General features: G+C 49.0%; 1 protein-coding gene across 6 annotated transcripts in view; it reads right to left on the bottom strand.

Moving 5' to 3' along the window:
- Positions 1–5,593: 5,593 nt before the first annotated feature.
- The window catches only part of LHX2 (LIM homeobox 2), a 49,515-nt gene continuing 29,689 nt past the window's right edge, over positions 5,594–25,419 (bottom strand). For 4 of the 6 annotated variants that reach the window (XM_018074450.1, XM_008931713.3, XM_018074451.1 and 1 more), the window contains exons 2-5: positions 24,813–25,018; positions 23,870–24,252; positions 15,321–15,526; positions 5,594–8,683 (exon numbers count right to left, since the gene is read on the bottom strand). In XM_018074450.1, the coding sequence (XP_017929939.1) occupies positions 8,396–8,683; positions 15,321–15,526; positions 23,870–24,252; positions 24,813–25,012 (1,077 nt within the window). In that variant the 5' untranslated portion in view covers positions 25,013–25,018 and the 3' untranslated portion in view covers positions 5,594–8,395. Of the gene's footprint in view, positions 8,684–15,320; positions 15,527–23,869; positions 24,253–24,812; positions 25,022–25,419 lie in introns of all 6 variants that reach the window. The other 2 variants (XM_018074449.1, XM_018074447.2) reach the window with 2 other exon arrangements.

Here is a 25,419-nt window from a genome sequence, read left to right on the forward strand (position 1 = left end):
AGAGCAATAAATGTTAGTATTTAAAAACACCCAACTTAAGAAGGGCTCGTTCACTATAACTTCCCTCTTTATGGAGGAATAACAAAGGATCCCTAAGCTGCTATGGTTCTGCAGAGACTATAAAATGATTGTGAGTTTAACTGAATCTTTCCTGGGTTTGAAGGTATAAGATTAGTGTCTGTCAAGGGAATTGGCTTTGTTAATACTTGAGGTTCAGTCCAGCTGCATTTTCCTCGCATTTTATGGCATCTGGTTTTGTCACTTCCAGCAGTTCAGTAACTCCTCAAGATAAGAAACATACCCAAAATTAAACTCTGTAAAAGGAGAGATTGGCCTTACAGCTTCCTGTCCCGGGCTTTGTGGGGCTGGGGGCTCAGCCAGGCTCGTGCAGTGACACCTCTCCCTGTCAGTTATTCACAGGGAACAGCAGATCCACTGCTGGGGAAGGCCAGTCTGTGCAGGCAGCCAGCTTACAGCAGCAGAGAGCAGTCTGGGGCACAAAGGCAGCACGGGGAACAGCCTGGGTTTGTCTCCTCCGGATTTCTGACAGGACATTTGCAGGTGTGGAAGGGAAGGTGCAGCCCTGACACTCTCCTGCTGTCTTTTCCCTCGCCTGTGCTGGCTGTGCTCAGCTTCCCACAGCCCTCCTGCACAGGCCTGTGCTTCCTCATCTGCAGGTACCCAATATATGATCCAGCATCTCCTTCCTGGAAAACGGAGATTGCTTCAGTACCTTCCACCCTAAATTCCTCCAGTCTGTTGTGTGGGATTGGTTTGTGTGCTGTCACACATCTGCAAACCCCTCAAAGGCTGTGCAGCAGTTCCTGGTCCCTGTGCTCCGAGGCAGCAGAGCCCAGGCTGGGTCAGGCAGCACCCAGAGGAGGCTGGAGGCACACACGGGTGCTCACACCCAGCTGCTCAGGGCGGTGCTCTCACGGCCTCCCACGGGCAGTGTAAGGACTTGCACTTTGCATTTTGCTGCAGTTTGGCACTGTTCCCTCAGGAACTCCAGAGCTCTGTCCAGGTGCCATTAGGTCACCCTGGATACCCTCCCTGTGCCCAAGGGGCAGCTGCAGCAGGAGCAGGAGGCAGCAGCCCTGCCCTGGCCTCTGCTCCAGCCAACAGCACCAACAGAAAGGGCAGAAATACCTGGAGTCCTGCCAGAAACACATTCTTCCCTTTAATGCCTGGCATCACCCCCAGTATAATTGTGGAATTAGGGTGGATTATATTTTTATGCAGATCTGGTGAAAGCAGCCCAGCTTCGGGGCTGTTCTAAGGCAGCTGACAGCGATGGGACCCTCGTGTGAGGGGCAGTGACACACCTTTAGCTCCCAACACTGACCCCCAGGAGCTGGAGGGGTCTTGTGGGGAGAAAGTAATTCTACAAATAGCTGCCAATGTCTTTTCTGAGACTCCTCTTTTGTGCTGGAACAGCCAGAAGGGACTCTGGAGAATCCTGTCAGTGCCAGTGGGTGTTGGTGTGCACAATCTATAATCTCTGGGACAAAACAGAGAGACAGAAAGAGAGTATGAACACAAAACATGAGTAGGAACTGCCTGCACTCAGGGAGCTGAGGAGTAAAGAATCACAGAAAAGAGCATTGTACAGCTTTTATATTAATCTAACATGGGTTCCTGAATTCTGTAGGCACAATAGGACAGAACTGGAAAAGACATACAGAGAAAGGAAGGCCACAAATGGCCTTCATTACATTAAAAAGCCTCTCAGAGAGTGGGTGGTTGGGCTTGTTTCTGTAGCACCAGTGACAGTGGCTGCAGTGTGACTTCTGCTGTCACTCAGTGTGACACCTCACTTCTGCTGGGTGAGGTGTTGGGAGTCAGTGCCTGGGTATGAAATGCAGAAAGTCTGGGTCTGCATTAATTAGGACTGACTGAACGAGGTGGTAGGAACACGCATGCCTGATTTCCTTCAGCATAACATCAGCTCCAAAGGCACCAGCAGCTGGCCAGGCCAGCAGCCCGTTCCAAGGACTCTCCTACGAGCCCTGCCCAGATGAAAGTGAGCACTGCAGACAGTGCTGCAGGGAAGAGCCTCTGTTCAAAGAGCAGTGCAAGCTCCTGGTATGAAACATCTCATCTCCCGAGTCCACGGGCTGCTCACACTTGTCTGCAGGCTGCTCAGAAACGGCCAGATCAGACAGGAACAAAAGGGGATGTAAAAGCTTTTGAGCTACTTCTGAGGGATCTGTGCATGTGAACTAACAAAGGCAAGTCCGTGGTCAGCAGGGTTAAATCCACCAGACACAGTCTGTGCTCCAGCAGAAAGTGTTCTGGGATCCACAGCGTGAAAAACCTGGAACTCCCTGTCTGGGATAATTACAAAAGCAATGATGAAGTTTCATATGACCATTAACAAATTCTCAGATGCTCTGGGTTCAAGAGGTGAGATGTCTCTGGGGACTCAGTCCAAGCAATGATGTCTGTTCACCCTTTTATCTGTCTGTGGGTGAGAGACTGGCCTTTCAGGAATTGCTCTGCCCTACATTCCCAGAATCCTTTCCCAGACTTGGGCGAGGCTTGGCATCAGTTTCTTGCTCAACCACAGCCTGCAAAGCCATACTATGGAGTATTTCTTTTGTTAGTCTTCATTTCCAGAAGAAGGACTGCAAAAAATGACCGATGAAAGCCACGGAAATGACGTGGGAATGCAGAAGAAAGAGCTGGTGGACACACAGTTTCTGTGGGTGGAGGCTGTACCCGGAGAACAGCTGAAACCTGTGCACACCGATCCCTGGCTGCACTTCCCACAGGCCAGGGTTAAACAGGGGGGGCAGTTAGGCAAGGACCTGCTTTGAACTGCCCTTGGAGGGTGTGGCCAGCTCAGGTGGAGCTCCAGAGTGCTGGGTGGGCAGAGGCACTGCCCTGCCAAGGTGTTGGGAGTGCAGGCCCTGCCACCGCTGCCAGTTCACCGGGACAGTTCAGCAGGGCAGAGCTGGGAGAACATCAATAACCCTCTGGGACTCTCTGCTCCCTTCTGTCACCAAGGACAGCCAGCAAGAGCTGCCAGACCCGTGCATGGAGAGCACTGGGAGAACTGGGGGTTGAGCCCTGTGCAAGGAAGGAATCACCTCCAGCTGTCCAGGGCAGGCTTTGGACAGCACCCAGAATCCATGAGTTAGAGCTCCTGGTCACTGCTGCTCTGTATTGCACCACTGTGCCCCTGGAAAATCAAACCCCTCTTCTAGGAACATTAGATCTTCTCCCTGTTTCTGAACAGGAACAAAGGAACATTAAATTCCCAGTAATGACTGTGCCACGGATGGAGACCGGCCCGGGTAGTTTTGTGTCACTGCAAGAAGCAGACGTGGCTGTTCCTGTGTTTGCAGTGCTGCAGATCCACTTGCCTCCCCAGCACTGATGACCCCAGGTCTGCACCACTGAGATTTATCAATTAAACCAGGTCACCAGGGAGTTACATCACACTGCCCAAATATTTGTATCCCTCTTGGGTTGGCTGTTACTTTTTTTTTTTTCTGGAGCTACTGGGCTGAACTATGCAGGGGATAGAATAGGTTTCTGTCTTTAATGAAAAGCATAATTATTTCTTTTTTTTCCTAAAGGTTGTTGCAAAAATGTAACTTCCTGTTAAGTGCTGGATTTTACAATGTAATAAATTGATATAGTGGCATGTAAACAAGCTGTGTAATTCATAGGCTGAGCTGTGCCTTTACAGGGACTTTTTTTATCAAAAGAAGAACTTCCACAGCAGTGGCATTCTCTGGAAATAATGATAATTTGCACAGTGTTATGCATTAGTACATTAGTGATACCACAGGGTCTGAATTTACTGACAGCAGGTTGCACATTATAAGTACTGTGCTTTGCTCAAAACAGAACGCCCAAAATATTTACTGACCTTAGTTGCTACAGAAATCCAGTTGTTAGGCCAGAAAGAGCTGCCAGCACCGTACTAATCAGATCAGAAACCCATTAAATGCCCAGTGTACCTTTTTATCTAGTCCTTGATTAAGGGAATTGTCAAATTGATAAATGCCATTCATGCTCAGCTCTGGTGTCACTGGTGGAACGGTGGGAGAAGCCCCTGTTTAACTCCTGTGAAAGGCTGGGGGAGAGCACAATTGCAGCAGGAATGGCAGCAATACACATTTCTGTCTATCAGACCTGTCAGTATTGGCTGCTTGAGTGGAAATAATTTTTGGGGCTGGGTTGTCCCTCCTCAGCATGGAGCACTGCCCTGCTGGCAGGAGTTCCTGGGGTGTCTGCTCCTGCATGGGGCCGATCCCGGGACACACCCGGGCACAGCTGGGACAGCTCGAGGGGCAGCTCAGCCCCAGGACAGAGGGGCAGCTACCTACAAACCAGCCCCAAGTGCCACCAAGCCCACCCTTTCCATGAGTGCCCTTTCACACCTGCTGCCCTTTGAGCACAGAAACACAGGGGGTGGGTGCAGCCCCACAGCTACTCCTGCTCGTGGCACAAAGGCAAAGCCACCCGCAGGAGAAACATCTCCCAGTGACTCTGTGCCAGCAGAGAGGGAGCACCTGAGCACGGGGACACGAGCTGGGGCAGCGAGGTGATGTAGGAAAACCAGGGTTAAAAAGATGGAAAGACAAGAAAAGGGGAAAAAAGTCCTTCTTCAAAAGTCTGGGCTTATCTCTTCACCCTGTCTTTGATGCTGTGACCCTTCCTAATGATAATTTATGTCAAATTTCATTTTTAAAGAACAGAAACAGAGTGGTGTAATTAGCCCTGGCCTGCTGAAGTTAGAAACAAAAACCCCACAATTCACCTGCTTTGGTTTGAAATCTCTCCTTCCAAGCATCACTGAGTGAGGACCATGAGCAGGGACACACAGAACTCCCCTGAGCACCTGGGTGGCTTTGCCATGGCCACACCTCAGTGTGAAGCCTGATCCTTGTTTTGAGTTGTGTTTCCTTCTCCTTTTCCTTTAGATGAGGACTGTTCTTAGAGGTGCCTAAGCTTCCTTTCAACAGACAAAAAATAGCAAACAGCTATAGGAAAGTGGCCTAATTATGTGGGGGGTTTTAACAGCCAAGAGGGAAAGACAGTTTGGAAACCAAAATATCTTGGAGGTACTTTCTGCATCCATAGTATATTCAGTAAATTGACTTTTGCTTCCAGGGCACTCATTTGGCTTCTTCATTAGTATAATGATCCTTGGTCTTCTCTCCCCAAACTTGGATAATTTGAATAAAAAATAAGTGTTATGAAATGTAGCCATTAATAGTGTCAATAAATTTTAAGCTGTGATTACATATCATTTGCAGCAATCCCATCCCTCTCTGTTGTAGATCAGAATATATTCAGTGCTCTTAAATTCAAATGTCCTTTGTCTCTCTTTGACAAGAACAATCTAGTGTGGTGGTGACTGCCAAGGTGACTTGAAAGTGTTTCTAGTGTGCAATCCCCTTTTATATTCTGTATTATGTATGAACTCAAAGACAAAATATCTGCATTATCTTAAATAAACTAGGTAAAATGTATTTCAAAAAGTTTCTTGAGTCAAAAAGTAGCAAATCATTGTATGTATTTCCATATTTGTATAGTTTCATTATATTCTCGTTCTAAGTTACTCTTAAGCCTCTTTCATATTTAAAAAATGAACTACACACCTATCATGCAAAATGTAAAGAAGTATGTTCAACTAGTTCAAATTAGATATACAGTAAAAATACACTTCCAAAGAAATATCATTTCCATTTTTGTTCATGTTTTTAACAGAATTCCAGACTAATACATCAAATGTGGAACTGTACAAGAATGTGAAGAAACATTAGGATTGCAGTAGTAAAAAAATGTACAGCATTCAAAACCAACAAGCTCTAAACAACCAAACAATACCACAGGATTGAAACAATCATGGGGACAACATAGGCCATCGGAGCCAGAGTGCATCCTAATGCACCTACATAAAGACCCTACATAGAATATTGTCTCTTATTTATATGCAAAATCCCTGATTTGATTAGACCAGACAATTGCTCCAATTGTCCTGTATAGGTTTCAGATAAGATTAACACAAGAATATTCCCCTCCACGAACTCAGGTGTCTGAAAAGGCAATATTGAGAATTGACTGGAAAGGTACTTCCATCCACGTGGGTTCAGGTAGTTAAACACAAGACCACAAATAATAGCAGTACAATGGGAGAGAACCACTGGAATTGTTTTCCGCTACATTTGCCGCAACACTTCGGGATTCAGGAGTCAGCTTTGTCAAACTGTTTACAGGTTAACACACAGGGGTTTAATTACGGGCTGTAACCATTTAACAGTGGACCAAAACTGCCTTGGAAATCAAGAAAAGATCCAGCTAAGCACGTAAAAAAAAAATAAAACCTCCAAGGTGATTGACATGGAACAAAACGTTACAGAGAGCAGAATCTCCGGGTCAGAACAGCTTTGAAAGGCAGATCTGTGCTCTGTTACAGTCCAGCAGCCAGCACAATGTCCTTGTTAGACACTCGGATTACGAGGGGAAATGTCCTGGACAAACCTGTACCAGTTATTAATTCAACCCAAATGATCGTTTCTAGTGTCTCATCACTGTGCACAAACTCAAAGGGCTCTGCCAGCCCCTCGGGTTTGGTGACCAGACCTTAATCCCTCTCACAGATCTCAGCCAGTTTTCATCTTTTGAGGACTACCTTGCTTTTCCCATAGCTCACCTGTGGGGCTTTTTAAGCTGAAGTACAAAAAAGGTTAATAAATGACCTAATTATGTCAGCAATTCTATCCCACAGTCCTTATGCTCTGAAATCTCTCCCTGATCTCGACAGGAATTTGGCTTGCACAAGAATGGCAAATTTTCAGCTCAGAAAGTGGAATAAATGTGGCGCTTTTAAAACCAAAACATTGTTAGCAGAGAGTCCAGCCTGCGAAATCATCTTCAATGCCCTGAGAAGGGCAAAGAACACGAATCTTGGCACCTCTCTCGCTGTTTATTCGGAATAATCTTTTAGTAATTCCGATCCAATGGGAATGAGGGATTAGTTTGAGAGAGCTGGCCACATACACCCCAACATCTGACTGAAATAACTGATTGGAACAGGTCTGAAAAGGAACAGCCATCTGCATCATATGGACCACTCCAAACCTCTCAACCTACTGGGCAAACAGCGTGGTGTAGACTCGTTCTTATCCGTGTTTAAACTTTGCTGAGGTATTTCTTTAATTACAGAAAAGCATCCTTAAAAACAATAGGGAAAAAACTCAAAATGTGAGTTATATTCTGCAGAGATTTTCGGGGAGAAGGAATTCAATTGTACTGAAAGGTCCATAATGATCAAAGGAGTAACCACTTTTATTAGTGTCAGTAGTACCATATTCTTCCTTGGCTTTTGATTCCTTCAAAGCATTACAAAAAATGTAAGGCTGTGACTTCATAAAACATCATTTTGCCTTGACTTTGCTCACCAATGTTCTAAAATAACCTGAAATCCTTCTGCCATTTCCCCCCTGGGAAAAGACTTCCCAGTGTCCATGTCCAGGAGGGGCTGTGGGACACCCTGCTGGGGGACCCCCCTCACCTTCCCGTGACACGGGACAGGCCCCTCCTGCTCCCTCACCCTGGCTGCAGTCAGGCTTGTTCCACACAGCAAAACTCAGCAGCGTTCTTCTGTTTGAATTTCAGCATTATCTGAGAACTTCTACCTGCAGCTAACATTTATTTCTCTACCATGAAGATACCCAGACTGCTGCACGAGCTGGATTTCTCGCCACATACACTTCAGGAACAGGAGGAACGTGTACATCACATTTAGGGTTTTTCCTAGGCAGATATTGTGTCTGAAGTGCAGTTTTCTAACCCTTTTACACCCACTCAGCCTACCTCGACTGTGACACTAATGTTAAATGTAACTGCAGCCATTACCAAGTAGTTTCCATAAGTGGTTTTATTACTGATTAGATTTTACAAATTCTGGTATTCGAACAGACTTCGACCTTAAAATTCTAAAACAACAAAGCAACCAATGAAAGGCTTAGGACTATCCAAAGTAACAAACTCTTTAACATTTTTGCCCTGGTCATAAATATACAGAGAGAAAAAGAGAGAAGTGGACATGGAATCCAAAGAATGTAGATAAAACAGTATATAAGGCACATGGCAGTCTTTGAAAATACAGAAGCTTTAGCCAACTTAAATTAATTGCTGTTTCCCTTGCTCAGTCCACAAAACTGTACAGTTACACAAATGTTGTGTTGCAATAGATCTTCCAAGTTATTCTTCAGTCCGTACTCCATAATACCAGAACACTACACTTCCTTCTGTTTTTTTTAGGAGAGATCCTAATTGTGGTTAGTCAGTTGCTCAAAGCCTCTATTAAAATACACTTGGAATTTCAGCTAAGAATAATTTCTTTTTTAAAGAAATTATTAAGAAAGAGTCATCAGAAAAGGTTTGTAAGGGTTGTCTGTGAAGGACTTCGAGATTCGTGAACCTCAAGGCTGCCGGGCACTGATGTCAGGACAGAGGTCACAGTAGGCATCGTGGGGTTAGTCAAGTCCGTGAGAGTCGTGGGAGTGCTGGATGGACTCATGGAGGCATTGGATATTTCTGAGGCAGGGCCTGACGGGGTCCCTGCTTGCAGTGTGGAGTCTGAAGTCTTATCCACCCCTGTGTTCTCTTGACGCAAGAGGTTCCGTCTGAATTTGGCTCGAGCGTTTTGAAACCAAACCTGGAACAGTTCAACAGGACAGGGTAGCATTTAAAGAGCTGCAGCGTTTCAAAAAGCAAAAGCACATTCACAAATTCATCAATGCTGGAATCGGGAAAGGCGTTTTTACTGGTGCCATGTTAGAAGAGTAGCCCTGGTCACGAGAAGCGGCCTCTGCCTGCAAAGGATTCCTGCTTCCCTCTCCTGCAATCCCTGGGAAGTGTCTGCCTGGGACAGGAGGGACTGAGCACAGAGGGTGGTAGTCTGGCTGTGCTGGCTGTGTGAAAGGATGCTTAGAAATGTGCCCTGCTGGCCCTCAGTCCCACCTGTGTGGGTGAGGAGACAACAAGCACTTGATGGGTATGGACCCATGAGCTGGGGCCCCCTCACATCTCAGTCCATCTCCCACTGTGAGCACCGGGGCTCATCCCACAGCTCCTGCCTTCCTGCTCTCCCAGGAGCTTCCTTGTGTCTCCAGGTCTCCTGCCTCCCCCTTTTCTAAGAGGACTGGCTCTCTTCCTCACTCTTCTCTTACTCTTCTTTCTCAGATGCTTCAGCTCCCTTCTCCTATGCCAGTCTCCCTTCTCAAATGTTTTCAGTATTGGAATAATGTTGGGAAAAGAGGCTTGAATGGTATCAAAGACCCACATTGCATCAGAAACTGTCATTATCGTAGGAATTACCTCCACACACAGAATTTTTTCCAAGGTTTCTACTTCTTGCATTCTTTGATTATTATCTGAGTGAAGGACAAAAGCTACAACTTCACTTTTCTCAGTTAAGTTCCAGTGTTTAGGTCCAATAATGCTTTCCACTGTCTGCAGGAGTTTTTAAAGAGAAAATATTTTCTGACCTTTTCGAAAATAGATAAAATAAAACTGTGAAACTTGCTGAAAGCACAGGACTGGGACTAAATCTGAAAGTGTCATTAACTACCCTGTGTTCCACACGGTATTTGTTGACAGCAGGTGATGTTCCTGATACAAACTGGGTGCAGTGCCACTGTGCTTATTTATCCAAGGCCTCTGTCGTGGTTATATTCCTTGCCATGGACTCGGTGTTGACCCCACTGTCCTCATGCTGACCTGCTCTGGGGGTGGGACTGAGCCCTTCCATCCCAAATCCATGGGTCTCATCACCTCTGCGCTCCTGGGAGCCGGGACGGGCTGAGGGCGGGATCTGCACTGGACGGGATCTCCACTGGGCTGCTCCTCTTGGCCTGCCCAGGGAGCTGCAGTGTGTGGGCTCCCGAGGACAGCCAGCCCTGCAGAGGTGCTGGGCCCTGGCACTGAGGGCCCTGCCGTGGATCCACTCCAGGCCGGAGCAGCGGGAGCCGTCGGACACACGGACACTGCCGGAGGAGCCCCCGGCACTGCCAGCTGGCTGCAGCCAGAGCTCGGGGACCTGCCCCGCTGGTGCACCTCACACTGGCTTTCCTCTCCTCTAGGGATGCTCCAGCCACAGACTCCTCTTCCTGAGCACTCCTACTCCTTCTCTGGAAAGCTTTCTCCCCAGTCAAGGGTCTTTAAGGTGCCACAAAGCCTCGAGCGCCAAGCGGTAAGGAATGGGAAAAAACAGCAACTGGAATATTTATAGGATTTTTTACCTTTCAGTGAGAGATAACTTATACTTGTTCCACAAAGTAACGTGGGTTTGATCCTTTAAAATACCTTGTGGTAGTTGTATGAAGGATGACAGCTGAGCAGGTGGAACAGGAGTCTGGGGGCAGCTGCTGTTGCTGTGTGTGTGTAGCTGTGCAATAATTAAAACACAACAGGCAAAACCACTGGTCTGGTGGCATGTGCACTTACTTGTGCACAACTACACACCTATGTTCATTAAAAATACACATGTTGTATGCAGTAATGCCAAATATGGGCAACATTTTCATTCCTATTCACAAAGCAATTGTCTTGTTTAAAGCACGTAAAGCAGTCGAAGGCACCAGAACTATTTTGTGTATTTATACTGTTCCTAAATGTCCAACTGCTCCTCAGCCTCAGCAGGGCCAGAGGCTCTGTGGTACCTTTTGTGTTTGGGATTTGACACATGCAGGATGTAAACTGACCGAGATTCTCGGTGTTTGTGTTCCCCTCATCTCCCATTAAATACAAAAACCTGAGCTCAGCTGCCCTTACCAATGACCAGCCTTCAGGAGCCCCACGTGTGACATGGGTCATTGTCTCTTTAATAGTGGAAATTCCTGCTAGACACAGAAAATATCACTAATCTTGCAAGTATTATTCAAATATAGAGATTATATGACTGCTTTTACTCCCTTCCTCACTGAGATATTGTCAGGGTTAATCAGCTAATCATTATAAGGCTCTTTAAAACTGACTAATAATAAGTATTCATATTATTACTGAAAATACATCTAATTACTTGTTAATTTAAATTCTGAAAATACCTTGTCTTATGATAGAAAGGGATAACATCATTACCACCATATTGACATTCTGGTATGTGCTTAAGATATGACACCATTCAGCAAAGACTTCATGTTAGAGAATGGTGAAAGATGGAAACACTTATTCCCTGGGCTGTGGGGCTGCTCCTGCTGCCCTGGGCCTTTATTCCAGCTGGACACAGCAGTGCAGGGCCCTGCACCTGGGAGGGCATTACAGACAGAACAACCCACACACGCTGAACTGAGAGAATCCTTCCAGAAGGACCCATCTCACAGCAATTGCACAATTGGGAATCTGCTCTTCGGGACCGAGGAATAAACAAAGTCACTGGGAAGTATTTAGTGGTTTTCTGTCCAACTGTATCAGTACAAGGCTGAGCTATTTCAAATCAGACGGGAAAACACGGACCCAAACTCCCCCTGGGAGCTCAGAGCAGCTGCAGAGCCCCAGCACTGCTGCCCCCACACTCGGCTGAGCAGGGCTGGGCTGGGCTGGGCACTCCCCATTGGGCACAGTCATATTTACTGAGGGGAAAATACTGCACTGTCTCTTCAGCGACCTGGGCAGCCAATTCCTTGTCTCCACCAAGTCAAATAGGAATAAAAGAACATCTCCATATGATAGGGAAGTATTGAAAATAAGCCCACTAAGTGTTACAAGGGAATTGGCCGCTGCAGTGAATGAGATCATCACCTCAGATGACTTTATTTTCTGGTTTGTAACACCTCCATTGCTGCCTCTGTTACATATTAGCTCTATGAACAGCCTCTGCTAGAAACAATTTTTTAAACACAATTTTGCTCATTCCCACAGTACCTGGAGACATTCATGTTCCCTGAATTTCACTAACTAGTAAGTGGAGACACAAAATGTAGAGGATGTGGCCCCTCAAAGCACACTGTGCTCACTCATTGCACACACTGTGATTACTCTGCTGTAATTAGTGACTGCACAGTCAAAGGGGGACCCAGGGATGTTTAATGAGTGGGGACTTGGGAAAAGTCTGCAGCCCAAAGCAAACCCTCACCCAAGGGCAGTGCTGGTCCCCACACTGGGTGGGGACATTTGGACTCGCTGGCTCCTGGAAACTGAAGCAGAGAATGCAACTGCACACAGTGATCTGTGTAGAGTTCTGAGAGCAGCTGTACTGGGGGGTGACTCAGCAGAGAATAAATGGTGCACAAGACACCCACTGGAAAAAGATGCTTCATGTTCCTAAATTGCTTTGACCATGGATAAACATACCGCAGACTCCTGAGGAGAGAAGAGGTACACACCTGTAACCAGCTAACCATAGCTCCTGGGGGCTATCCACCTCCACCTTCCCTTCCTAAACTCAGGGAAACAAACATCAGCTCCCCAAAGAGCACCATTTGTGCCCATTAGGTTAGTTAGCTCACAATTAGCTGGTCCCTTTAATTATGAAGGACAGCTTACACTAAAGGGCTTGTGTTCTCCAGCTGCAGTATGAGAGGTATACGAATTAAATTGCAAATATAAACCTGAACTGGAAGGAAACTAAACAGAAAGAGGTGTTAAAAACATAAATAGGCTTACTGTGATTCTAATGTGGCTGCTCAGGGACAACAGTGTGCATCACAAAGGCACTGAGGAGCAGTGTTACCTTTGCAGGCCATCCCACTGCTGGACATGTGCAGCTGGTGAAATATTGTATATAAAGCAAGGACACCAGTCAGGTCTTCCAGCTCTGGTATCCCAGACCATTAAGAACATGCTCTGTTTCTCTGCTCACCTCCGAGGCCTCTCATGACTGTCCTGTGGGACTGTCTCTATGGCAGGGGCACTACAGCTGCTCCCCAAACCCCCAGGAGCTCACTCGGTGTGCTTAGGGAGTGCACTGGTTTCACAACAAGGGAATCTGTTTCTCTCGATCTGCTGCCCAGCATTTTCCATTAAAATATATTCTATTGAAGGTACCCAAAGAGCCAGGGTCCTTCCTGAGCTGACCTGAGATCTGAGCACACAGGAGATCCAACAGCCCACCAGCACCTGCTGGGGATCGTGGAAGGGTTCTGACTCCTGCAAGTGGGCACGTACAGCCAGGAGCCCGGGCAGCTCCAGGTGTGGCACAGGCTGATGCTGATGGTGCTTGTTTGATCAACAGTGCCAGGGAATCACCCTGTGTTTAGTGAGGGACACAGGGGCAGTGCCAGCCTTTCTGGCTCAAAAGAATGAACAAGTGACACTGTCTCAGGGACCGTGGTGAGTTTTCCCCAGCAAAGAGCAACCCTGAAATTCATGGAGGTGAACTTCAGTGTTTGAAAGATTGCCTCTCACAGGTAAAGATGAACCAACAGGGCACAAAGGTTCTAAAACATATGAAATACATGTTTGTTTTTTCATGGCCCAAATTAATTTTAAAACAAAACATCTGTGAGTAGAGAGTGCTCATAAACAGACAGGAAAACTCAAGTGATACCAGACAAAGTATCACCCCAAGCCATTTTTTGGAATTGCCTCCAACAGCATCATCCTCAGGGTACAACTCTCACCAACAGCTATTACCTTCCACCACTCTGCAGCTAAAGGAGCCCAGACATACAGGAGTATGTATATATTCAACTGTGACAGTAAAAGGAGTGAAACACCAAATACCAAAACGACAACTGAAGTTTGGAGGAATTGTAAGGGTCTGCTATAAAACACACAAAAAAAAGAAGAACCACAAAGCACCTTAAAACTGCCAAATGTGACATGATTAAGATGGAAACAGAAGCAATGAAGAAACACAAAGAGGAATGGAAGTGTAATGGGCGTGGACTCCAATTCTGGAGACTAGAAAATACATTCTGAAAAAGAAGCAGAGAAGATATCTTGGAAAAACAGATGGAAGGAAAGATCCATTAGGTGAAAAGAGAAGAGAGAGGTGGAAGTCAAAGTCAGTGTGGAGCAAGCAGAAGGAACAGAAAGATGAGACAAGAGAAAGACACTTTCTAGACTGATCTCATGTCTTAATGCACTCTGTGAAACTTGGCAGGTAATTGGGGTGTGAGTGCACAGAAAGAACTGGTATGACTGGAGTGTCCAAACTGGGAGGGTAAAACACAGAGAAGGGTCAAACTAAGGACAGACAGATGCAGTGAACTGCTCCCCCCATGTGTGGATGGAGGACAAGGACAGCTGCTGGGAGAGCCACTGCACCGTGCTGGGCTGTGCCCTGGTCCTGCCAGAGGACTCTGCTCCTCCACCCAAACCAGCCTCAGGAGAACAGCACCACCACCTCCAGCTCGGGGACACAGCCAAGAGAAGGATCAGTTTGGCATTGGTTGTGTGGCTGGGAGCCCACAACCCCCTGATTCCTCCCTCTGCTGGGTGCCAGCACTGCAGGGCCCAGGATCTCTGCAGGGAATTCAGCTTTGCTCAGCAGCTCAGCCCCCTGCCCTCACCTCACACACTGCCCACAACTGGGCTCGGCCCTGCCTGGCTCTGGGAAGATCACAAATCCTTTTTTCTACAATTAAGATCCACTTAAAACTTTCAGCAATAGATCTTGGAATGTCATGGCTCCTATATGCCCAAATTTATCTCTATCACCTATTTAGGTCTAGGTATTTGGATAAGTGGTCATTAAAATTGACTTCTTGAATCAGAACTATAAATTAAAATGCAGCTGAACCAACTAATATTCCCTCCTTTCCTTCTCACAATAGCTCAAATGGAATGTGTATCCATGAAGCAAGAAAAATCCAGCTTTTAGAGAACAAGTACTTTTAAAATGCCATCTCCTTTCATTCTGAGTTATCAACTATGAATAGAAAATTAATTTTTGAAAAATTAAATTTATGTCCACTTCAGTTAAGAAAGAAAAGCTACCCTTCTTGTCCTGATAAAATAAATTCAAACTGTTGATTAATTTCTTACAAAGGTAAACATTGACAGTAATTTCTAAACTAAGAGCTCTCTATTTGCAGGGAACACACTAACTGAAATAAGTCACTTTTTCTCACAGCACACTGAAAGCTAAAACATGCACCAGAATTAAGTGACTTCGGGAAAACAAGCAGGGCCCCAAACCTTCAGAACTCTCATTAAAAATCAGAACCCAAAGGATCTGTTTTAGGGAAACTGAAAAGAATTAACTCTTCTCACACTCCCTAGGATTTAACTGCAGTCCCACGGAAGGTACAAATGACTAAGAGAAGCTTGAAAATCAGCAAAATCCGTGGCATTTCAATGTCAAATGGATATTTTGATCACTTGTCCAGATAAAAGACTGCTGTCCTTACCTGAAGAACTCTTTTGGTGAGGCCAGTTTTCTGAGCCAGCTGTTTCAAGTCCTTGGCGTCGGGGTTGTGGTTGATGGCGAAGTACGACTTCATCGTCCGCAGCTGGTGGTGCTTGAAGGACGTCCTCATGCGCTTGGTTTTCTGGTTGCTGGGGTACTGCTGGTCCCTGTCCAGGTGGTCACCATCGTTCTCATTGCAGCTCAAAGCTTGGGGCAACCAGAGGAAAAGGCCTGTAAGTGTCCTGCTCCACACCCAGCACTGTTTGCAGTTCCCCTGAGGGCAGCGATGGCAGGAACACCCCAGGGCGTGTGCTGGCACCAGCCCTGCTTGCCCTCCCTCCATCTCACGGGTTCATGGCACAGCTCAGGTGGGAAAAGTCCTCTGAGGTCATTGTGTCCAACTGTTCCCTCAGTGCTGCCAAGGCTACCACTGACCCACGTCCCCAAGTGCCATATCCACAGGGCTTTCAAATCCCTCCAGGGATGGGGACTCCACCAGTGCTCTGGGCAGCTGTGCCAGGGCTGGACAAGCCTTCTAGGGAAGAGATTTTTCCTAATATCCAACCTGAACCTCCCCTGGCACAGCTTGAGGCCATTTCCTCTTGTCCTGTCCCTTGTTCTGGGGGAGCAGAGCCTGACCCCCACCTGAGAAGCAAGAAGGTCCCCCCTGAGCCTCCTTTTCTCCAGGCTGAGCCCCCCCAGCTCCCTCAGCCCCTCCTGCTGCTCCAGCCCCTTCCCAGCTCCCTTCCCTTCCCTGCACACACTCCAGCAGTGTCTCTTGTCTGAGGTCCCAGAACTGCCCCAGCACTGGAGATGCCTCAGCAGTGCCAGCACAGGGAGGGCACTGCCCTGGGCCTGTGGCCCCTCTGGATCATATTTCTCATCCTCTGGCTTTCCCTTGAACAACCAGCCTGCAAGGACCCTGCCCTGCCCCTCTGTGGCTTTTAAAATGTCAGGCCTGTTTCCCTTTTCCTCCCCTCCCTCCCCACAGAGCCCTTCCTGCCCTGTCTGTGGGAGGACAGGAGCTGTCCTCGACTCCGTGAAGGGTTTAATGTGCTTGGGATCACTATAAATTGCACTGTAACACACAGAGAGCTGTGCAATGCAGTCCACTCGAATCTCAATGGAACAGACTAGTTAAAATCATAATTATTTCCTCCATCAAACTAAACCCTGTAGAGTACAAGAGAGACTATTAAATGAAACACTATAAAAGAAATAAAGTTTGTGGCTACCAGACAGCAAATTATGACTATAATCTGACTAGCTAAAGAAATAAAGCTGTTAATACAACATATTCACTGGCATGCCAAATGAAAAATATCTTTTTAATTAGTTATGTGTTTATATTTCCATTAAAAAAAAAAAGTTGTTGCAAACACAAGTTTGAATGATCACTTCTGTCATATCCTTTGGAATCAGGGAATGACACTGATGGATACACTTGCAGAAATCAACCATAAAGCCCGTGAAGAAGGTCTGCGAGCAAGGAACACTGTAAAATTATCAAGGAGCATTAAATGTTGAATGCCAAGCAAAATAATCTCATGGACCAAAAGTAGTTTCTCATTTATTTGTGCATAAAGTAAACCATAGAAAACCTCTTAAAATAACATTAAGGACTGAGCTTAAATCCAATAAAAAAATCAGGGATATAACTGAAAATTAGCTCTGACAAACTGTCATTAATTAGCTTTTCCTGTTCCAAAATCTACAACTCCCTACTTGTTTCCTACAAGTTTTATGTTAAAAGTAATGAAAAATCACTACTATCTCTGTTCTACACAGCACGCAAAAAATGAGAAAAAAATCTTTTAAAACGTGAATTGTTGGTGAGTTTCTTAAACACTCGAACAGGTTTGTTTCCAACTGTCCATTATTTACTGCTGTTTCGTTACAACGGAGTATATCTCACGGACATGTCTTTATAGTGCTGTTTGAATTCCTGCTGTCCATCAGTGGGGCTCAGCCCTACTAAAAACACCCACGTTCTGAAAGGCATGCATTAAAAACAGGTTTGAAAAACACACATAAAATGCACTCGTTCCTAAGCCAAGATGCACATGGACTCCCTAAACAGCAGGTCTGCAGCAGCTACAGTAGCTGCTTTCCAAACCTCAGCCTTTCAAAACCTTCCCCAAAGATATGGCACAGTGTGGAGCAAAAATGCAGCTCCGAGCCCCAAAGCACGTTTGTTCAGCAGACCCGCCCAGAGCGGCCGAAGGCTCCAACTTTGCTGGGTGTTTCTGCACTCCTGGGATTGAAAATCCAGCTGAAGCCAACGGCCCTGCCTACAGGAACGTGGGGGCCTGGGGGGTGTGCGTGCACTGCACACATTGGGATAAATCCCTTCCAGACCCCAGCAGCTCGTGCCAAATTCTGGTAACGAGAAGCATTTCTGCTCGTTCTCCTGAGGCATGGAAAGCCTGGGAGCACCTGAATTTAAAAGGTGCAGGGTGCTGAAAGGAGACAGTAACGATGGAGCAGTAACGCAGCTGGGTGGGACGCAGCAAAACCTTTACTGGTTTGAGAACTGAGATCCAGCTGTCCAGCTGGAGTCATCCTACGTTCTCCAGTCTCCTTCAGAGCTACAATTCCTGATATAAAGAGTACTAGGATGAATAACATGATAATGCCCATCGAAAATTCTGTTATGGAAATGTAAAACCAAATCATGCTTGTTTTTAAAATGTCCTCGAAGAATTTTAGATACTAGTAATGGAAAAGGCCTTTGTGTGTCATCTTAAAGGTTTTCAAACCCTCCCAGAAATAACAAGGCAGAGAGGCAGGAGGAAATACATCAGAATAACTGTCTGCAGGACTGAGGTCTGTTCCTGTTAATATGCAACAAAACTAACCCTAGGGCTGCGAGCATTTGGATTTTAACATGTTCCATAGAGAATGAGATTCATTCAGAATCCAAGGGTATAAAAGTGATTCTAAACCCTCCCAGAATGGAATGAGGGTGTCAGCTTTTCATCAAGCCCCAACAGGACAATGAACAATTTACTCTTGGAATTTCTCATAATTTTACCTCCTCATCTACTCAGTAAAAATAATGTTAAACTGACAGTAACCACGTACCATTTGGGGCTAGCAAAATGTCCTTGTCTCTGATGGAAGTTACAGAACAGATTTTGGAAGTGTGAGAGGGCATGAGCTGTTCCTTGTCTTGTGCAAGTGGTTTCACTTCCAGGCATCATCCAACATGACAGAAACAGTCCTGGCTGGTGCCAATCCCCCCCCGGATTTGGCTGTGGGGCCTGGCACCACCCTCAAAGGTCTGTTCTGTTTGGTTAATGTTGTCTGCATCCCCCCCAACCCTGCAGTGTCCACGGGCGGTGCAGGCACAGACACCCAGAGCGGGCCAAGGGGGTAAGAGGAGATGTGAAGAGCTGAGGAGTTTCTGCAAAAGGCATCAGGGTGTAAAACCAACACTGTACATGCTCCTCACGCAACCCTCTGTTTTCAGGCACTCTCTTCCCTGTTCCTTTGTGGTGCCCCTGTGGATCTCCCAAAGGAATTGCTGAACTATCTGTATGTAACATTTCCATTCCATTGCAGTATCTCGGGCTCCTGCTGGGATTTCAGAAATACAATTGGTAGAATTCCAGCTCAATAGAGGAGCCTTAAACTAACGTCTCATTTCTGTTTTGTGATAAAACTAATTCTGAGTCAGTGCCAAGTCTCTTTTTTGACCCTAGAACATTTCTAGGACCCCTGTGCTTTTCCCTAGACCCCACACCCAGGCCATGGCCCTCCCACCCTGGGCTGGTGCAGCAGTGGCAGCACTTACAGCCCCCCTTAGCCCCACAGGGCCACCTGGTCACAGGATTGTGATGTGCACCAAACATTTCATTTTGATATTGGTGACCAAAATACCCTCTGCAGATAATGTGTAACACCTCCCTAAACCAAGTAACAGCAACACAGAGTAGGATGTGCTGGTCCCTTTGTGACAAAGCCTAAGGAGGAGAATTTGGGAGTACTCTCCACCCTCACATGGCCAGAGCCCCCAGCGCCTTGGGATTCAAAGCATGTGCTCAGTAGTTAGTAGGCCTCTGAGGATTTGGCACATGAAGAAGATGGGAAAGAGGAATTTCCTTCAGGGGAACTTTTGTTCTTAGTAACTTGTGTTTGACATGTTAGCTTACACCAAAAGAAAGCAAACTAATCCTGATTCTGAAAGAATGATTAAACAAGAGACACGTTTGGTGTGTGCATCAGCTCTCAATATTCAGTGGCTCAGGAACATACACCCCTTTCCTTCTGTAATCGGAGTCAAGGGGGTGTTTTAACCTCCTGCTGCCTGGAGAGGGAACTTGTGATTAACCAGACCAGGCAGGGGTGCAGCCAGATTCCTTGTTCGGTCAGAGTGTGTAGAGGACTTTGTGTTACCCATATCCTCAAAGGGACAGAAGTGAGACAGAGCCCTCAGAGTGGTACCTGGGACAGGAGCAGAGACAGTCCTTCCCCTTGGAGGAAGGAGAAGATGCTTGGAGAAGGCAGACACCCGAACTGCTCCCCACAGGGATGCAAAGGGGTGAAGCTGTGGCTCTGGGAGCAGGAGCTCCCGCGGCTGCTCCCGAGGCACCTGGTAGTGCTCAAAGGAGGGTGCCTGTGCCAAGCCATGGAGCAACAGACACGACAGCGCTGCCTCGGCCTTGACATTTCCAGAAGTGCTGCTGGGGAGATAAAGCCTGTCTTAAGGAGCGACTATCACCCAGGCCGAGCATCACAAGGCCAGGAAGGAGGAGAGCTGGGATTAGAAGCCTCTTCCTCCGGCCTTCCGCGGCAGCCTCGGACAAAGGGGCCGCGCGTCCCGCTGCCCCCCGGGCTGCCGGAGGGCCGGGCCCCCCGTTCGCGGAGCCCCCGGGGGCGCCGGGGGCGGGGCGAGAACAAAGGGCCGCGCGGGGCGGCCGGGCCGGCCCCGCGGGAGGCAGCCCGCCGCCAGGGTTTTCCCCCTCAATCTAAGCCTATTGAATGGCGCTGAAGTGGCCGGTGCGAGTGGCGCGTCAAGTTCCCGACGCCGCGATTAACGCCGGCAGCCCTCCCGCCAGAGCCGCGCTCCCTCCGCCCGCCCCGCCGGGAAGGGCTGCGCCCGCTCTCCGGCCCTGCCCCCGGGCCCCCCCCGGCCCCGCACCCGCCCCGCAGCGGGAGGCCCGCGGGACCCCTGGGCAGCGAGCGGCCGGAGCCCTGCCCGGCCGAACCCGGCCTCGCCCCAACCCTGCGCCTGCCCAGCCCCGACCCCACCCCCCCGCCGGGAGGGGCACATGCGCCGGGACACAGAAGGGTGACAGGGAGGCGCGGCGGGGGGAGAGAGGGGGAGAAGCAAAGAGGAAGAGGGAAACGGGCAAATTCTTATTTTTCCTAGGAAATCTCTGCAAGACATTCCTTTTTAGGCTGCGACTCCCGTCTGCTCGCTCTGCCCCTGGAGTCACAGGGAAGCTTCTTCTGAGCTTTTAGTCCCAAGGGAAACGAGGAGGAGAGATTCGCTCTTCAAAACTTTCCACGCTTTTCGTATTTTTGTCAGGGAAAAAAACCCCAACCCACTCGTGCCACAGCCCGCTGGGAGGGTCAGCTCCAGGCGGCCCGGGGGTTCCCCGAGAGCCAGGGGCCAAAATCCGCCGGCAGCCCCGGTGCCCACGGGCCGAGGGCTCCATCCAGCCGGGCTGTTCGGGCACCCCCTCAGCGCAGCACGAGGCACGTTCCTGCTAGCGAAGGAACTTGTACAGATTATGGGTATTTTATCAGCTCCTCGTGCCCCAAGTTTGCGCAATACATCTGTCATTTTCCGGGATATTTTAGTGTCTTAAAGCCGGACTAGATACAAATGAATAAAACAGCGGGCTGTGGGAGGTTTGGGGTCTAATTCACAAAGGGAGTATTCAGAATTCTTTACAGGTGCTTCTGTGTTCAGCAAGCTTTCAGCCATTGATTTACTGACCTAAAAAACCCATCAAACTCCATTCCAACAAGTGAAGGAAGAAATTATGATCACAGGAACACACTAAAAAAAAAAAAAAAGGGAGGAGGAAAGAAAGAAAAAGAAATCTTTTTGAAGTTCCAGCATCCTTCTAAGCTATTTTCCACTTGTCAGGCTCTATCCACATCTAAACCCATCAACCCCCTGCAAACGAAGTCTTGTTTAAGTAGGGGGGGGGAAGTCAGTCCAATTCGTGTTGCAGATGAATATTTACTGCAATTTACGAGATAATTTCAGCCTCGACTCTGCCAAGTTTACGGGTCCCCCTTTTCCCACCACCTCTGGGTATAGATTTATTTCCACAAAGTATTCTACACAAATTACCAGGAGCAGATCCCCTCAGAGGACAACATTGTGCATTTCTAGTGAGCTTCTGAGAAGGAAGTGACAAGTTCCATTAAAAATAAAAAGAGAAACTATCACATTTTTAAACGGTTTCTCTTTAAAGGCACAAAATTGAAGGCTTTGCAACAATTTACTTGTTTGTGAAATTTTACATCAGCGGGCAACCTGGTCTGATTTTCAAGATCAATGGCACTTATTACTGCATAAATTAGTCGATTATTGGTCTAGTAAATAGTTAAGCAGATAAATAGCTTAAGCAAAGAAGCCAAAGGTGACTCAAGGAAGATCTCTTAAGTTTCAGTTGCAGGCTTTAAACAAAGATTAAAAGACCAAAAAATCGGAGGGCAATTATTTTGTAAACGAATTTTTCAAAACGCAGTTAAAGGCGGTTTATTTAGGAAGTCAGGGAGCAGAAAGACTTTCACAGGCTGTGCTCCCATCCAGGACAGATGCCGCTGGTTCGGTTTACAGGTCCTTTGAATCTGAACATCTGCCCTGCACAGGGAGACAGCGGAAGGACAATTAAAAGCTAATCCCTTCGAAAAGGAGACTTTTTAAACGGGAAAGACGTATATTTGATGCACGTTTTAAAGCTGAACTGTTACCCGCGAGAGAACACTACATCCACCTTTCATCAACCTTCACCACTGGGACTACTACTGCTTTTTGCACTATTTCCAAATTATTCAGCAATTAGTTAAACCAATAATAGTTGGCAATTTCGTTCCCGAGGTGCGTTTGCCGGTTGGAGATGCGCCTTTTCTCCCTGCCATTTTCAGCGCAAACCACCCCATTCCGTCGCTATTGTTACTCCCTTCAGGCGCAAAACACCCGCAGCCTCCCCATCCCGGGCCGCGTCCCCCGGCGCGAAGCCTGAGCCCCTCTCACCTCCCCTGCACCTCTCGGTGCCCCGCACGCACCTTCCTCCCCCCGTTCCTCCTCCTCCTCCCCGCGGGCGGAGCGGCCGCCGGCGCAGCCCGCAGCTGTCGGGGCGCGCAGAGCTGCGGCCCCAAACCACCCGCAGCAAGCTTGGCCTTCACCGAACGCCCTCTCCGGGAAAAAGAAACACGTCGGAGGCAAATCTGCGCCCTACGGGGCGCGTCTGAACGCGGCAGATTAAAAAGAAAACAGGGTGGAAGGAGCGGAGGAGCGCGGAGGACACTGAGGCGCAGAACGGAGGGGAGAAACGAGCTGGGTGCCCCGGGCCCGGCGGGACGGCCGAGCCCCCGGCCCGGGAACGCCGCTCTGGGGGGAAGCCCGCCCCCGCCTCCGAGTCCTCTCGTAAAACCGACAGCTAAGAATTTTGTTCTGTCCGAGCAGTTTTTCCGGTTGCATCCAAGGAGCAGCGCAGGAAGCCCCGGGGAGGGCAGTTCTGGTGGGCATTACACGGAGAAGCGGAGCGAGAGGAAGGGGGGGAGCGGGATGGGGGGGCAAGAGACTGCTCGAATTCCTTTGCCTGTAAAATTACAGTGCTGTGGCGGCCGGGAGGTTAAACGAGGAAACACATCGGAAAGTTTGCAGCTGGATACACAGAGCCCTGGCTGCTGCCAGCTCCGCTCCCCTTCCTCCCGCTGCTGGGCTCGGCTCAGGGGCAGCGGCTGCGCCGCGGGGAGCGAGGGGATGGAAAAGGGATGCTGCGAGTCTCCCGACTCTTCTCCCAGTCACGTCTGACAAACAAAACTCCAGCCGAGCGTGCCCCGTGTGAGCGGGCTCCGTGCTGCCCCAGACACCTGCTGCCCGCAGCCCCTGCCCGGGCACCCCCAGCCCGGCACCACGGCCACCTCCCACCCCGGGCCCTCGGGAAACGGCCACTTCCTCTCTCTCTCCTTCCAAAACTTTAGGGTGCAGGAGCTCAGCACAGGGCAGAATAATTCACCCGTCAGCAGCCTTTAAGTGTAGCCACTAAAGAAAATTCACGGCTCTCCGAAGTGCTAACTTAAAATCTCTGGTTTCCAGATTTTATTCCAGGCTACATTCCCCCTTCTCTCCCCCCCCCTTAACCAGATGACCTTGCTTCAAAACATTTTATTTCCAGCTGAAGTGAAAAATGCTAACATATTAGCTTCTGTAATTGCAGTTTGACAGCACTTGATCTCAATAATTATGCTGCAGCTAAACTATTATTAACGGTTTAAGCTAAAATAAACGGAAATCCCCCTTTGGAAGTGAACAGAAACAAACCATTTGAACTGTTCTGGGGGAAGGTGGGGGTCTCTTACCTGCATTGTAGGCTGCCAGATCTGCTCCAGGCCCTGGGCTTTTCCTTTTCCTGGGTCTCCCCTTCTGGACAGTCCCCACGCCGTTGTAATAAGGCAGTCCCAAAGTGTTGGCAGAGCCCGCTCCCAAAGCCGGGCCCTTCCCAGCGGCTACATCCGAGTGATTGAAATGCACCTGGTACTCCCCCTGGATGAGAGTCTCGAAATGGAGGCGGCAGTACACCAGATTGTCCTTCATGCCAAAGTGATCGCCAGTGGTCAGCATCTTGTTGCAAGTGGTGCAAGTGAAGCAATTTAAGTGATATACCAAATCCCTGGCCCTCATGACCATCTCGGAGGCAGAAATCCCCAGGTGACATCTTGCACATCTCTGAACCGAAAACCTCCTGCAAAACAGAAAGGCCAGAGGAGACGGTGAGAGGCACGTTGCCACCACCCCGTCCTCGGTCGGGTGTGCCCGGAGGGCGGCCGAGGGCTGCGAGGCCCGGGGGCCGCCTGGCCCGGGGCAGCGGCACAAAGCCGGTTTGCAGAGCCCAGCCGGGCGGGCCCTCGGGACGGCAGCGCGGGGACGCCCCGTCCCGTTTGCACCTCGCGGGGCAGCCTCCTGCCCCGCCAGATCCACCAGGAAGAGGCACCGACCCCCGCCCCGCGAACGTCCCGCACCCCCGGGCCGGAGGAAGCAGCGCGGGCGGGCGAGAGACGGCTCCGCCGGCCCCGCACGGGAGGCCCCGGGACCGCAGCCGGGCTGGGGGAGCTGTGCCCGGGCCGTGCCCCCCTCACTCCTCCTCCCCGCGAGCCTCCCTCTGCAGGGGGAGGTTTGAGGAGCCCACAGCCTGCCCCACGCGTGCCCACGGATCCCCTCCGCTGTCTCCTCGGGACGGGGAGTGCTCGGGGGGGTCGGCGGGCAGTGCCCCCTCCCCGGCTGGTGGCCGAGGGCGAGCTGTACCTGTAGTAGTCCTCCTTGCAGTAGATGCTGCCGTCCTTGCTGAAGCAGGTGAGCTCGGACTCCAGGTTGAGTTTACATTCACAGCACTTCAGGCAGCGCATGTGCCACTGTTTATCCACAGCCAGGAGGTAATAGCGGTCGGAGATTTTCCCCCCGCAGCCGGCGCACAGGGCAGCCCTGTCACTGCTGATGGAAGGCATGGTCTGCTGGGGGAAAACAATTACAGACCGTTAGCGAGAGGAAGAAACTCTTGAGAGCTGCTGGGCTCCCCCTCCCCCTGCCCGGCCGGGCCGCTGCTCTCCCTCGCAGGGGCTGCCAGAGGAGCGGGGGCTCCGCGCCCGCCGCCCCGACCGGCCCCATGCCCGGTCCCCAGGGTCCCGCCGCATCCCACCTTCCCGGGAGGAGGCGGGGAAGCGGGCGAGACAAACAGAAAACCACCCTGGGTTTTAGGGGAGGCGTCCGGACCAGACCCAGAACTTTTTTTTTTTCCTTCTGTATTTTCCAGTCACAAAACAAGATGCTGTTCAATAAACAGGCGCAATAATCACAGAGTAGGGCAAATCGCAGATAGTTAATTTTAAAATTTATTATTATGGATATACCGAGA

Source organism: Manacus vitellinus, unplaced genomic scaffold, assembly GCF_001715985.3.
Source record: "Manacus vitellinus isolate BGI_N305 unplaced genomic scaffold, ASM171598v3 scaffold_27_pilon, whole genome shotgun sequence".
Classification (NCBI taxonomy): domain Eukaryota; kingdom Metazoa; phylum Chordata; class Aves; order Passeriformes; family Pipridae; genus Manacus; species Manacus vitellinus.